Source organism: Somniosus microcephalus, chromosome 31 (genome assembly GCF_052327205.1).
Source record: "Somniosus microcephalus isolate GS21.2 chromosome 31, FLI_Smic_1.0, whole genome shotgun sequence".
Lineage (NCBI taxonomy): Eukaryota > Metazoa > Chordata > Chondrichthyes > Squaliformes > Somniosidae > Somniosus > Somniosus microcephalus.
The window spans coordinates 26,094,262-26,108,696 of NC_141017.1; the positions used below are offsets into that span (position 1 = coordinate 26,094,262).

The 14,435-nt window shown below is 47.1% G+C and overlaps 1 protein-coding gene across 4 annotated transcripts in view; it reads right to left on the reverse strand.

Moving 5' to 3' along the window:
- The window catches only part of LOC147097666 (syntaxin-binding protein 2-like), a 148,800-nt gene that overhangs the window by 38,483 nt on the left and 95,882 nt on the right, over positions 1 to 14,435 (reverse strand). For all 4 annotated transcript variants that reach the window (XM_085971663.1, XM_085971662.1, XM_085971664.1 and 1 more), the window contains one exon: positions 7,643 to 7,721. In XM_085971663.1, coding sequence (XP_085827789.1) covers positions 7,643 to 7,721 — 79 coding nt within the window. The remainder of the gene's footprint in view (positions 1 to 7,642; positions 7,722 to 14,435) is intronic.

Sequence of the window (14,435 nt, forward strand, 5' to 3'; positions counted from 1 at the left end):
CTAAGCGTTAAACAAAGCTTTAATCAACTGTTTTACAACATGGAGGTCTAGTTGTGTCCTTCACTAGTTCCTGTTAAGAATGTCCTGCGCAAGCTGGGCCCGTGCCCGAGTATTTATACTCTCCCTGGACAGCGCCACCCGTAGGCCGCTCAGTATTATTTCCTAAGTCTTGCTTTCATGAATGACTGATTCATGTCACCCAGCTAACTTTTTAGATAGATCAACTGTCCTTGCAACAGTTGACTTATTAGAAGATAATGGCCAGTTGCAGAGAGTACACAATGATGCTAGCTCTACCAAACTATTAAACATGAAAATGTACAAAAACATGGGCATCCTACTTTAAAAGTTACATTTTGTCACACTTTAAAATAAGTTCTGCCTTCTTTAGCTTTATCTTCTCTCCGCCACCCACTCCACCTCACCAACAGAGCCCCTCTCTCTGTGCTATGTACAATCCCAGAATGAGACGCCAGTGCCAATTCCACCTTTATGTCAGGAGTTAAGGAAAATGTTTGGGCGAATCATTCCTGGATCTTTCCTCTTGTGGGTGAAGATCTGTTGGCTTAACCAAGAGCGCCTATTTCCACCTCCGTTACATCGCCTGTCTTCGCCCCGCCTCAGCTCATCTGCTGAATCCCTCATCCAAGCCTTTCATAGAATCATAGAAATTTACAGCACAGGAGGCCGCCATTTGGCCCATCTTGTCCATGCCGGCCGACAAAGAGCTATCCACCCTAATCCCACTTTCCAGCTCTTGGTCCGTAGCCTTGTAGGTTACAGCATTTCAAGTGCATATCCAAGTACTTTTTAAATGTGAGGGGGGTCTCTGCCTCTACCACCCTTTGTTACCTCTAGACTTGACTATTCCAACGCACTCCTGGCTGGCCTCCCACATTCCACCCTACATAAACTTGAGGTCATCCAAAACTTGGCTGTCCGTGTCCTAACTCGCACCAAGTCCCTTTCGTCCATCACCCGTGCTCGCTGACCTACATTGGTTCCTGGTTAAGCAACGTCTCGATTTTAAAATTCTCATTCTTGTTTTCAAATCCCTCCATGGCCCTCGCCCCTTCCTATCTCTGTAATCTCCTCTAGCCCCACAACCCCCAGAGATCTCTGCGCTCCTCTAATTCTAGCCTCGAGCATCCCTGATTTTAATCGCTCCACCATTGGCGGCCGTGCCTTCAGCTGCCTGGGCCCCGAGCTCTGGAACTCTCTCCCTAAACCTCTCTGCCTCTCTCTCCTCCTTTAAGACGCTCCTTAAAACCTACCTTTTTGACCAAGCTTCTCATTATGCGGCTCGGTGTCAAATTTTGTGAAGCTCCTTGGGATGTTATACAGGAAACTGAGTTATCCGGAGGCGAACCGTCCGGCAAGCTCGAGCCACCGGCAAAAATCAGGAGCCGTTTTTTATTCTTTCGTTTCTTTTCTTTGCTTTTTTTGAACAGTCAAGCTCTGCAAGGTCTGTAGCTAAGCACCAGCTTCAGCTAGGGACGCTACAGAGATGCTTGTCGACTGTTTAGTGGTGGTTGCTAAACAACAGGGTTTGTTGATTCATACGGAGATGAAAATCTCCGTATGTTTCAACATTAACTTGAGTGTCCGGCAGTTGAGGGAACGGCAGCAGCTCGGTCCCGTCGGTGCCGGATAGCATAAAGTTTCCTGTACTATGTTAAAGATGCTATATAAATGCAAGTTGTTGTTGGTGGAAAAGTAGGACCTTAAATGCCTCGTGGCACTGCACACCGTGCCAAAATGTGCGGTCACCTACGTTTTTTTCCAATTTCTAATCTCCCCCATATAAAATATTCAAGCAGGAGAACTTGAAACAAACACAGTACTTGCGGTCTTCGGCAAGGCGAAAAAAAAAAACAGATGACATGCAATTTTTAGTGTGTACAAAGGTAACGCACGGTAGTCTAACTGGAGAATTCTGCACCTCCATGAAGGCCTGGAGAGAAGCAAGCTGGCCCAAACAGGTACCGTGTAATGGGAAAATGTCAGCACTCAAAGCAGCATCAGGCTGGATACTGTACATGAAGCTGGCCGATTCTTAATTACAAGGGGTACAAAGAATACATTTTATATCATAGGAGTTTTAGCACAGAACGAGACTGTCCAGCCAAGCCCACCTTTACAGGTGGCAGCACTTGAACAGAAACCATCTACTTGAATCCCATACCCCTACCTTTCCCCCCTCTTTGCCATTTACAGGAAACTCTCGATTTACCGGCACCTAAATAACCGGAAATCTCTGTTAACCGGCAAAATTCAGGAGTAGGTTCAGGTAAGTTTTACTTCATATTAGTGGCCGTTCCTGGATCTGTGGCCGTGTAACCTGGGTTCCTGCACCTGTTGCTATGCAACAGGGACGCTTGGTCTGCGGCCGGGGTTTCTGCACCTGCTGCTATGCAACAGGGACACCTGGATCCGTGGCCGTGTACGGGGCTCTCGTACCTTTTAACTATACCTCTCTGTAAGCTGGACTTATTGATAAACCGGCACCACGGCAGAGCGGGGTATACAAGTCCCCAGAGACCAGGTAAGGCCTCACAGCGTCGGCGGGAATCCTGAGCGAGGTATAAAAGTCCCCAGAGACCAGGTAAGGCCTCACAGCGTCAGCGGAAATCCTGAGCGAGGTATAAAAGTCCCCAGAGACCAGGTAAGGCCTCACAGCGTCAGCGGGAATCCTGAGCGGGGTATAAAAGTCCCCAGAGACCAGGTAAGGCCTCAGTGCTTCGGCGGGAATCCTGAGCGGCAGAGCGGGGTATAAAAGTCCCCAGAGACCAGGTAAGGCCTCAGTGCTTCGGCGGGAATCCTGAGCGGCAGAGCGGGGTATAAAAGTCCCCAGAGACCAGGTAAGGCGTACCAGTCTCTGAACTCGGAGGGAAGGAGAGAGGTAAAAAGTAATCCAAGTGTGACGTCACCAGAAAGCGGGTGAGTGATTGGTTGGTGAGTATTTCTCCCTTTTAAGCTTCAATCTCTTTGGTTTATAGTTTCTAAGGTGTGATATACACCATCTAGAATCGGGGCAGAGGATATTTAAGAATAATATTAATAAATTTAATTAATTACATAGAATGGGAGATCAGGCGATGTGTTGCTGCTGCAATATGTGGGAGCTGGTGAACACCATTGATGCTCACGGTGATCACATTTGCAGTAAGTGTTGGCTGCTCGAGGAACTCCGGCTCCGTGTTGAAGAACTGGAGACCGAGCTTCAAACACTGAGACACATCAGGGAGGGGGAGAGTTACCTGGACTCTGTGTATCACGAGGTAGTCACACCAATTAGATTAATTAATTCAGATGTAGTCCGTGGCCAGGGTCAGGATGGTGTGACTAGAAGTGAGGCAGGTACGAGGATCCAGGAGGTAGTGTTGGAGGAGCCGCAGCCCTTGCACTTGTCCAACAGGTTCGAGGCTCTTACTCCCTGTGGGGACAGGAGCAGGGACTGCAGGGAGGATGAGCAACCTGGCCACAGCACCGTGGAGCAGGGGGCCATTCAAGTGGGGGGAGTTAAAAGAAATGTTGTAGTGGTAGGGGATAGTATCGTTAGGGGGATAGATAGAGTTCTTTGCAGCCGAGAGCAAGAGTCCCGAAGGCTGTGTTGCCTGCCCGGTGCCAGGGTTAAGGACATCTCCTCTGGACTGGAGAGAAACTTGGAGTGGGAGGGGGAGGATCCAGTTGTCGTGGTCCATGTTGGTACCAACGACATAGATAGGACAAGGAAGGAGGTTCTGCTGAGGGAGTTTGAGCAGCTAGGGGCCAAATTAAAAAGCAGAACCACAAGGGTAATAATCTCTGGATTATTACCTGAGCCACGAGCGAATTTGGCTAGGACAAAATGCGTGGCTCAAAGACTGGTGTGGGAGAAATGGGTTTTGCTTCCTGGGACACTGGCACCAGTACTGGGGCAGGAGGGAGCTGTTCCGTTGGGACGGGCTTCACTTGGCCAGTGCTGGGACTAGAGTCCTGGCGGATCATATAACTAGGGCTGTAGAGAGGGCTTTAAACTAACTAGTTGGGGGGGGGGGGGGGGAGGTTCCTAGAGAGCAAATAATAAAAATGACAACAGAGAAGGTAATAGACTTAGGTAGCAGTGGGGAAATTAAAAACCAGAGCGTGTCAGGAAGGGGCAGAAGGTATGGAGTAAAAGGTAAAAGTAATAAAAAGGGCAAAAGCAGGAACTAAGTGTCACAAAACATCTTTGAAAGTTCTCTATCTGCATGCACGTAGCATTCGTAACAAAATAGATGAGTTAATGGCACAAATAACTACATATGGGTATGATCTTGTGGCCATTACAGAAACATGGCTGCAGGGTGACAATGCCTGGGAATTAAACATACCAGGTTATTTAACAATCAGGAAGGACAGGCAGGAAGGAAGGGGAGGTGGGGTGGCTATGTTAATAAAGGAAGGAATCACTGTAATACAGAGAAATGATATTGGGTCAAAAGATCAGGATAATGAAACAGTTTGGGTGGAGGTAAGGAATAATAAAGGGGAAAAAAACACTAGTGGGCGTAGTCTATAGGCCTCCGAACAGTGGCAACTCTGTTGGACGGAGTATCAATCAGGAAATAGTTGAGGCTTGTAATAAGGGAATATTTATAATTATGGGGGATTTCAACTATCATATTAATTGGACAAATCAAATTGGGCAGAGCAGCCTTGAGGATGAGTTCATTGCGTGTATTAGGGATGGGTTTCTTGAGCAGTATGTAACTGAACCGACCAGGGGGCAAGCAACCTTAGATCTGGTCCTGTGTAACGAGACGGGATTAATTAAAAATGTCCTAGTAAAGGATCCCCTTGGAATGAGTGACCATAACATGGTTGAATTCCATATTCAATTAGAGGGTGAGAAGGTTGGATCTCAAACAAGCGTGCTAAGCTTGAATAAAGGAGACTATGAAGGTATGAGAGCGGAATTGAGTAGAGTGGATTGGGAAAATAGATTAAAGGGTAAGACGATACATGATCAGTGGTGTACATTCAAGGAGTTATTTTACAACTTCCAAAAAAAATATATTCCACTGAGAAGAAAAGGGTGTAAAAGAAAAGACAGCCATCCGTGGCTAAGTAAAGAAATTAAGGATAGTATTCGACTAAAAACAAGGGCATATAAGGTAGCCAAATCTAGTGGGAGGATAGAGGATTGGGAAAACTTTAAAAGACAGCAAAAAATAACAAAAAGATTGATTAAGAAAGGGAAGATAGATTATGAAAGTAAATTAGCAAAAAATATAAAAAAAGATAGTAAGAGTTTTTATAGTTATATAAAAAGAAAAAGGGTGGCTAAAGTAAATGTTGGTCCCTTAGAGGATGAGACCGGGAAATTAATGGTGGGAAATAGAGATGGCAAAAACACTGAATGAATATTTTACATCAGTCTTTACAGTAGAAGACACTAAGAATATCCCAACACTGGACAAACAGGGGGCTAAAGGGGGGGGGGGGGAGGAGCTAAACACGATCAAAATCACTAAGGAAGTGGTACTCGGTAAAATAATGGGACTCAAGGCGGATAAATCACCTGGACCTGATGGCTTACATCCTAGGGTCTTGAGGGAAGTGGCGGTAGGGATTGTGGATGCATTGGTAATAATTTTCCAAAACTCCCTGGACTCGGCAAAGGTCCCGGCAGACTGGAAAACTGCTAATGTAACACCCTTATTTAAAAAGGGCAGTAGACAGAAGGCTGGAAACTATAGACCGGTTAGCCTAACATCTGTGGTAGGTAAAATTTTGGAGTCCATTATTAAGGAGACAGTAACAGGACATTTGGATAATCATAATTTAATAGGACAAAGTCAGCATGGTTTTATGAAGGGGAAGTAATGTTTGACAAATTTGCTGGAGTTCTTTGAGGAAGTAACGTATAGGGTGGATAAAGGGGAACCAGTGGACGTAGTGTATTTAGACTTCTAAAAGGCATTTGACAAGGTGCCACACAAAAGATTATTGCTTAAGATAAAAAATCACGGGATTGGGGGTAATATTCTGGCATGGATAGAGGATTGGCTATCTAACAGAAGGCAGAGAGTTGGGATAAATGGTTCATTCTCAGACTGGCAATCAGTAACTAGTGGTGTTCCGCAGGGGTCAGTGCTGGGTCCCCAACTCTTTACAATCTATATTAACGATTTGGAGGAGGGGACCAAGTGTAACATATCAAAGTTTGCAGATGATACTAAGATGGGAGGGAAAGTAGTGAGTGAGGAGGACATAAAAAACCTTCAAGGGGACATAGACAGGCTAAGTAAGTGGGCAGAGATTTGGCAGATGGAATACAATACTGGAAAGTGTGAGGTTATGCAATTTGGCAGGAAAAATCGTAGAGCAAGTTATTATCTTAATGGCAAGAAACTGGAAAGTACTGAAGTACAAAGGGATCTGGGGGTCCTGGTGCACGAAACTCAAAAGGTTAGTATGCAGGTGCAGCAAGTGATTAAGAAGGCCAATGGAATGTTGGCTTTCATTGCTAGGGGGATAGAATATAAAAAATAGGGAGGTATTGCTTCAGTTGTACAAGGTATTGGTGAGGCCGCACCTGGAATACTGCGTACAGTTTTGGTGTCCATACTTAAGAAAGGACATACTTGCTCTCGAGTCAGTACAAAGAAGGTTCACTCGGTTAATCCCGGGGATGAGGGGATGGACATATGAGGAGAGGTTGAGTAGATTGGGACTCTACTTATTGGAGTTCAGAAGAATGAGAGGCGATCTTATTGAAACATATAAGATTGTGAAGGGGTCGGATCGGGTGGATGCGGGGAGGATGTTCCCGATGATGGGTGAAACTAGAACTCGGGGCATAGTCTTAGAATAAGGGGCTGCTCTTTCAAAACTGAGATGAGAAGGAACTACTTCACTCAGAGGGTGGTAGGTCCATGGAATATGCTGCCCCAAAAAGCTGTAGAAGCTACATCATTACATAAATTTAAAACAGAAATAGACAGTTTCCTAGAAGTAAAGGGAATTAAGGGTTACAGGGAGCAGGCAGGAATTTGGACATGAGTCTAGGTTCGGATCGGTCATGGCCCTGTGGGTAGCGGAGCGGGCCCAGGGGCCGTGTAGCCTGATCCTGCTCCTATTTCGTGTGTCTAATTCTGTTAGATTCAGGAGATGGTTCTGTGATAGTGGATTGGCGGTTAGGATCAGATCAGCCATGATCTTATTGAATGGCGGAGCAGGCTCGAGGGGCCGATTGGCCTACTCCTGCTCCTATTTCTTATGTTCTTATGCCGGTCCCGTCGGTGCCGGATAAAAAAGAGTTTCCTGTATATTCTTCCTCTTCAAATACTTATCCAATTCCCTTATAAATGATGTTAGTCTCTGCCTCAACTGCCACTTATGGTAAGCATTCCAATTTCTAATAGCCCTATAATATAAATTAAACTATAGAATATACATTGAATGGATCTCAAAATCATGCAGCAACATGGAAAACATGCGTGTCTTATCAAAAAGGGCCCAACCTTGTAAAAAATAAAGAGAGAGCAGCATTCGGAACGGCACAGGTTGTCCCAGTACTCCAGCGTGATGAGAGACATCCCACCAACACACATTTCCCGGTTGCTATTTGCTCAGGCGATTAGGGAAAGGAACAAAACCAGTAACTAACACTTACTGTCAATGAAGAATACGTGGGCTGCTTTGTACATAAATGTCGGCGTGTCTTTGAAGTCATTAATCAGGGCACGCACAGACTGGAAGAAAAAAAATTAAAATAAATAGCACCCAGGACTGAAAGAAACCCAGAAACACGCATGCATGCATACTTGGCTCATGTTGTAACTTACAACTCCTGCACATGTAATGGGAAACAATTCCACTGTTGATCGTGCAGCATAAGGCACTGTAGCTAGTGGTTACAGTACTAGGCCAGCAACCCAGAGCTTAGGATTTAATTCCACTTATCTTTCAGTTCGGAACCCGAAATATTAAACTTATCTTTCCCCTAAACAGATGTGGACTGACCTCTGGATTTCCAGCATTTTTGGCTTTTATTTCAGAGTGTTGGCATTTGCAGTTTGCTCTTTTTACCCGTACTGCAAGATAAGTGATCTGCTAACCGGGACTGAAATAAAGCCGGGGGGGGGTGGAAAGAGCTGGCCAGAGAAAGGAAACAGCAGCTAGGAATCACGAATCAGGAATGCCGACTCCTCTTGGAGAGGAAATAATAAGTTGAATGCCCAGCACGGCTTGCGACAACCCAAAACGCTTGGAGCTGGAAGCAGCCCTGAATTCTCATCCTTGTTTTCAAATCCATCCATGGCCTCGCCCCTTCCTATCTCTGTAGTCTCCTTCAGCACCACAACACCCCCCACCGAGATATCTGCCCTCTTGAGCATCCCTGATTATAATCGCTCAACCTTTGGTGGCCGTGCCTTCTGTTGCCTGGGCCCTAAGCTCTGGAATTCCCTGCCTAAACCTCTCCGCCTCGCTACCTCTCTTTCCTCCTTTAAGACGCTCCTTAAAACCTACCTCTTTGACCAAGCTTTTGGTCACCTGCCCTAATTTACCCTTATGTGGCTCGGTGTTAAATTTTTTGTCTTAAAATACTCCTGTGCAGCGCCTTGGGACGTTTTACTACATTAAAGGCGCTATATAAATACAAGTTGTTGTTGTTGAATCCCCAGTAAATCTGACTACACCAAACACTTGGCCAAGACGTCACCCTCTCATTTAAAAATCAGTTGCAAGGTTTGCTATAGAAGTGTAGAGGCTTCCCAGTCAGGCGATCATGATTTAAACCCAGTCTGGTTAATCACTTACAAGGCATTTTTACATTGTTTATGGGATGCATGCAGCATAAAGAACCAACTCCTCATCACTGACCCAACACCCTGGCTTCGACCTCCCTCGAAGACAGTGGGCAGTGCTCAACCGAATCCCCACAGGCACGGACGGTGCAGCCGCCTGCTCCACCAGTGGAAGGTGAGGGACGACCCGAAGTGTGACTGTGACCATGGAACACATCGCGTCAACCTGCCCACTGAGATCTGCTGCGGGAGGCAGCTCATTTCTCCTCTCACCAGGAGGCCATCGAATGGACAGCCAAACTAGACATCCCATCATAAGTTTTTCCCGTCAAACAAAAGTAGTAGTTTACACTGTTGCCTTGGCAGGGATGGGTCCTGGGAGTGCAATGTCTCCCCCTCGCTCCCATTTTTAGATTTGGTCTGAGAACTGGCCCCCGTCAGTCCAGCTAGGTCCATGGAGGAGACAGTTCTACTGGAGGCAAATACAGAGACCCAGGAAAAGTGGATCTCCACTGCAACCAGAACAAGGTAGGGCAGGCAATTTACACTGGGAAGTACCAGCGAAGGTGCAAGACCCACCATTGGAAGTTGACAACATCACAGTATAAAAATAAACTCGCTGGACAGGTTTTTAATCAGCTCCCAGTAAAGATCACAAAGCAAGATTGTTGTACACAGTGCAAAAAATGAAAAACTAGCAGGGCTGGTACATACCTTGCAAAATTACACTTCTAGTCAGTTAATCTGCACCGCACCATTAGTGGGAGTACAGAACCAATAAAGTGCACCCAGGCCTTCAAGCCTGGTCCTGTCAGAGAAGTGCGCACAATTTGCACTGATTAGCTCCACCCCAATTACTTGAGGGCATTGAAGAGCTGATAATGGTTCTTTTACACTGAGGGACACTGTGGAGGCAGGAATATAATATTCCTGCTGGCGATGGCATTCACTAACAAAAAGCAGGGGACATCTGGAGACTAGATGGTGTCAGAGACCCACAGTTTCACGGGCCCCACAAGCTGCAGGGAGACAGATTTCTATTGCCTCCTACCCACGACCGACATGTTTCGACGACTCAGAGCTGAAACGAAGGACAGGTAAAAGATGGGAGCACATCGCACGGGTCTACCGCTGAACACCGGTTACATGGGACACGCAACTGAAAGATAGAAACCGCTGGAAACTTTCACGAAAGGCGGCCATCAAGTTTCTTTGAGCCTGATCAAGCGAGAGCTCCAAGAAATCAAATACTGCAATCTACATTATTCAGACTTGACTTGCTGCATTCCTAAAATCCCAACTGGTCTGTAAGCCATACTGTTCTGTGGAGTATTTGATTCTCTGCAACTACATTTAACCTTCAATCTGTTCATAGCCAGATATTTGACCATCGCTTTTCCAAGAAACAAAGCTAAATCGGCAGATTAACTACTTCTGATGCGGCAAATTCCACATACAAGTGTGCAGGACAAACACCATTAAGCCTATTTTTATATTGCGCAAGGCCCATGATAATGGAGTTGGCTCCGGATATGCAGGTCCCACACAACCAGCAGCAACCCGAGAGCAATCACACCAGAATCTGCTAAAACTAGGGAGGCCTGTCTTTACGGGTCTCTCCAACAATACCAAAGCAGATTTACTACCAATACAAATTGCATTTATTTAGCGCCTTTAAGAACATAATAGGAGCAGCAGTAGGCCATTCGGCCCTTCGTGCTGGCTCTGCCATTCAATACGATCATGGCTGATCTTCCACATCAACTGCACCTTCCCGCTCTATCCCCAGATTCCCTTAGTATCCAAAGTTCTATCGATCTCTGCTTTGAATATACTCAACAACTGAGCGCTCACTGGGGTCGAGAATTCCAAAGATTCTCAACCCTTTTTGAGTGAAGAAATTTCTCCTCATCCCAGTCCTAAATGGCCGACCCTTTATTCTGAGGCTCTGACCCCTGGTTCTAGACTCCGCACCCAGGGGGGACATCCTTAACGTAGGAAAACATCTCGAGGCACGTCGAAGCAGCATAATTAGACAAAAGTCGACATTGCGCCAAAGGAGATATTAGGAGGGGTGACTAAACGATTGGTCAGAAGGGTCTTAAAGGAAGAGAGGAGGTAGAGGGGGGATGCGATTTAGGGAGGGAATAGCATCACATGGGGCCAGTCTCCAGTTTCGCTTGTAGAGTGTGTCAACTTTCTAGTCTGGGATTACCAGGTTAATTTAATAGCAAAATACTGCGGATGCTGGAAATCTGAAATAACAGAAAATGCTGGAAATACTCAGCAGGCCAGGCAGCATCCGTGGAGAGAGAAACAGTCAACGTTTCAGAACTGGAAATAGTTGGAGATGTAACAGACATTAAGCAGGCGCAGAGACGGGGGGGGGGGGGGGGGGGGGTTAGGAGGGGAGGAAGGAATTGAAAGAACATCCTGTACTTTTGTAAGAGGCAGGAAAGATAAAATGTTGCAAATGGGAATGGCAAAAATCATACTGCATGAAAAATGGGGGCAGGGATAATTATCTGAAATTGTTGAACTCAATGTTGAGTCCGGCAGACTGTAAAGTGCCCAATCGAAAGATGAGGTGCTGTTCCTCGAGCTTACGTTGAGCTTCATTGGAACAATGCAATAGCCCGAGGACAGAGAGATCAGAGTGGGAGTGAAGCGGTGAATTAAAGTGACAGGCGACCGGAAGCTCAGGGTCACCCTTACGGACTGAACGGAGGTGTTCCGCAAAGCGGTCGCCCAATCTGCGTTTGGTCTCCCCAATGTAGAGGAGACCGCATCGTGAGCAGCGAATATAGTATATTAAATTGCAAGAAGTACAAGTAAATTGCTGTTTCACCTGGAAGGGGTGTTTGGGGCCCTGGACAGTGGGAAGGGAGGAGGTGAAAGGGCATGTGTTGCATCTCCTGCGCTTGCACGGGAAGGTGCCAGGTGAAGGAGCAGGGCTGTTGGGGGTGATTGAGGAGTGGACCAGGGTGTCGCGGAGGGAGCGGTCCCTTCGGAATGCTGAAAGCGGAGGTGAGGGGAAGACGTGTTTGGTGGTGGGATCACGTTGGAGGCGGCAGAAATGGCGGAGGATGATCCGTTGAATGTGGAGGCTGGTGGGGTGAAAGGTGAGGACAAGGGGAACCCTATCATGGTTCTGGGAGGGAGGGGCAGGGGTGAGAGCAGAAGTGTGGGAAATAGAACGGACACGGTCAAGGGCCATGTCAACCACGGTAGAGGGGAATCCTCGGTTGAGGAAAAAGGAAGACATGTCAGAAGCACTGGTGTGGAAGGTGGCATCGTCAGAACAGACGCAGCGGAGACGGAGAAACTGGGAGAATGGAATAGAGTCCTTACAGGAAGCGGGGTGGGAGGAAGTGTAGTCCAGGTAGCTGTGGGAGTCGGTGGGCTTGTAGTGGATGTTTGTTGAAAGCCGATCGCCAGAAATGGAGACGGAGAAGTCAAGGATACCTGGTTATAGCCACCAACTGCAGCCCGGGTGGTCCTTCCTCTGGCTACTAAACAGGTAACAGAAGTGGCTCACATAACAATACATCATTTATAACCAGGGCTACAGATAAGGTTGGATTGCCCTGTATGTTGGAATGTTATCCTTTTCACTTCTGAAATTTTGGTTTAAAAAGGGGTTTAGGGACGCCACTCTTACAGCCCCATCATGTTTAAATAGTTGGACAGCAACATAAAATAAACCTTTGTGCACTTTTTCCCTACACTTGCACTGCCAGTTACCTCTGTTCTTTGTATTTTTACTCTGATGGTGGTGATTGCATTCTAAGCAGTGGGGGGGGTGGGGGGAGGTGAAACAACCCAAAAATAGAGGTAAAATGTTAGGTGGATATGGAGTTATGAAGGCAGGCTGTGAGATACAGCCTTCTCACACCCATCGTGTTCTGTTCTGTGCGCACACAGTTGAGACAGGTAATGATATCAGAATCGCACGACACACACAGCAAGGCTGGGAATTGATGCCGAGCTGGTTACATGGACTGCATTGTTGTGCCATTTTGCACTGCACTGCTGAATCAGGTTTCCCATTTGGCGGGACGAGAGAGAAAATGGCAATCTAACGGCAGAATGCAAGTCCTACGAAAATCTCAGGTCTGCATCGGCATCAGTTCAACAGATGTCGGGTCATTTAAGTTTGGGAGTGCCGCAGAAAGGGGACAGAACTGGACTTTGGCAGTTCTTCAACAAGGCAAAAGCTACTGTAGAGAATGGGAAGGAGCCCTAAATTAGTATCCACAGAGCAGGCACGAAACAATGCACGTGCTCAAGAACAGGGGTCCGGGGGAGAAATGTACATCACACAGCCTAGCATACTACCCTGTTTCAAGACCTACGTTTAATTTTTATTTTGTGTTTTATTACTTTGAAGAACCCCAAGTAATCATGCTGCAGCACAGAACCGAATAAGGGCGGCCTTCGTACCTCCAGCTGCACCAAGTTACAGGAAACTTTGTGCTATCCGGCACCGACGGGACCGAGCTGTTGCCGTCCCATCAAAACTGCCGGACAAACCAGCGCTAATGTTGAAACATACGGAGATTTTGAGCTCCGTATCTGGCAACAAACCCTGTTGCTTAGCAACAGCTTCTAAACAGTCGGCCGTACCTTGCAAGCGTCTCTGTAGCTTCGCAACAGTTTCAGCGAGACCTTGCAGAGCCTGACTGGTGAAAAAAAAGCAATGAAAAGAAAAAAAAACTAATGAAACGGCTCCTGATTTTTGCCGGTGGCTCGAGCATTCCGGGCAGTTAACCTCCGGATAAACCAAAGTTTCCTGTACAACTGAGGAGGCACGATTCCCCCCTGCACTGATGGCGAAACACTGCCAGCAAACAAACAGCTGCTGCTGTTGCTAACACAGCTGGACGTTGCCAGCCTCCACTTTATCCCCTTGGCCATAGATGAGCTCGGTCAGCCTGCCTGCCCATGACCAACCATCTTTTGAGATATATTCCAAACTAGCAGGGAAGGCCCCACCGCCTTCGCACTGCCTCAGCTCATCCGCTGCTGAAACCCTCATTCACGCCTTTGTTACCTCGAGACTCGATTATTCCAATGCCCTCTCCTGGCCAGCCTCCCACTTTGCACCCTCCGTAAACTTCAGCTCATCCAAAGCTCTGCTGCCCGTATCCTAACTCGCACCGAGTCCCGTTCACCCATCGTCCTGTGCTCGCGGACCTACGCTATCTCCCGGTCTGGCAACACCTAGATTAAAAAATTCTCATCCTGGTTTTCAAATCCCTCCTTGGCCTTGCCCCTCCCTATCTCGGCAACTTCCTCCAGCCCTACAACCCTCCGAGATCATGGTGGTCTGATTCTGGACTCTTGCGCACCCCGATTTTCTTCGCCCCACCACTGGCGGCCGTACCTTCAGCTGCCTAGGCCAAAATCTCTGGCATTCCCTCCCTAAACCTCTTCACCTCCCTCCTCCTTTAAGATACTCCTCAAAACCTCTCTCTTTGCTGTCCTAATATATTGGCCCAGAAATTCGGGTCTCCACGGGTGAGTACGCATGGGGTACTCACCCATAAGCCCAATGGAAGTGCCGGTTTCGTGCATGCGCTGCACATGCGCGGGAAACCGGCACTTCCGTTCCCCTGAAAGAAGGGGTTTAGAAGTCGAACGCGTGCGCAGGAGAGG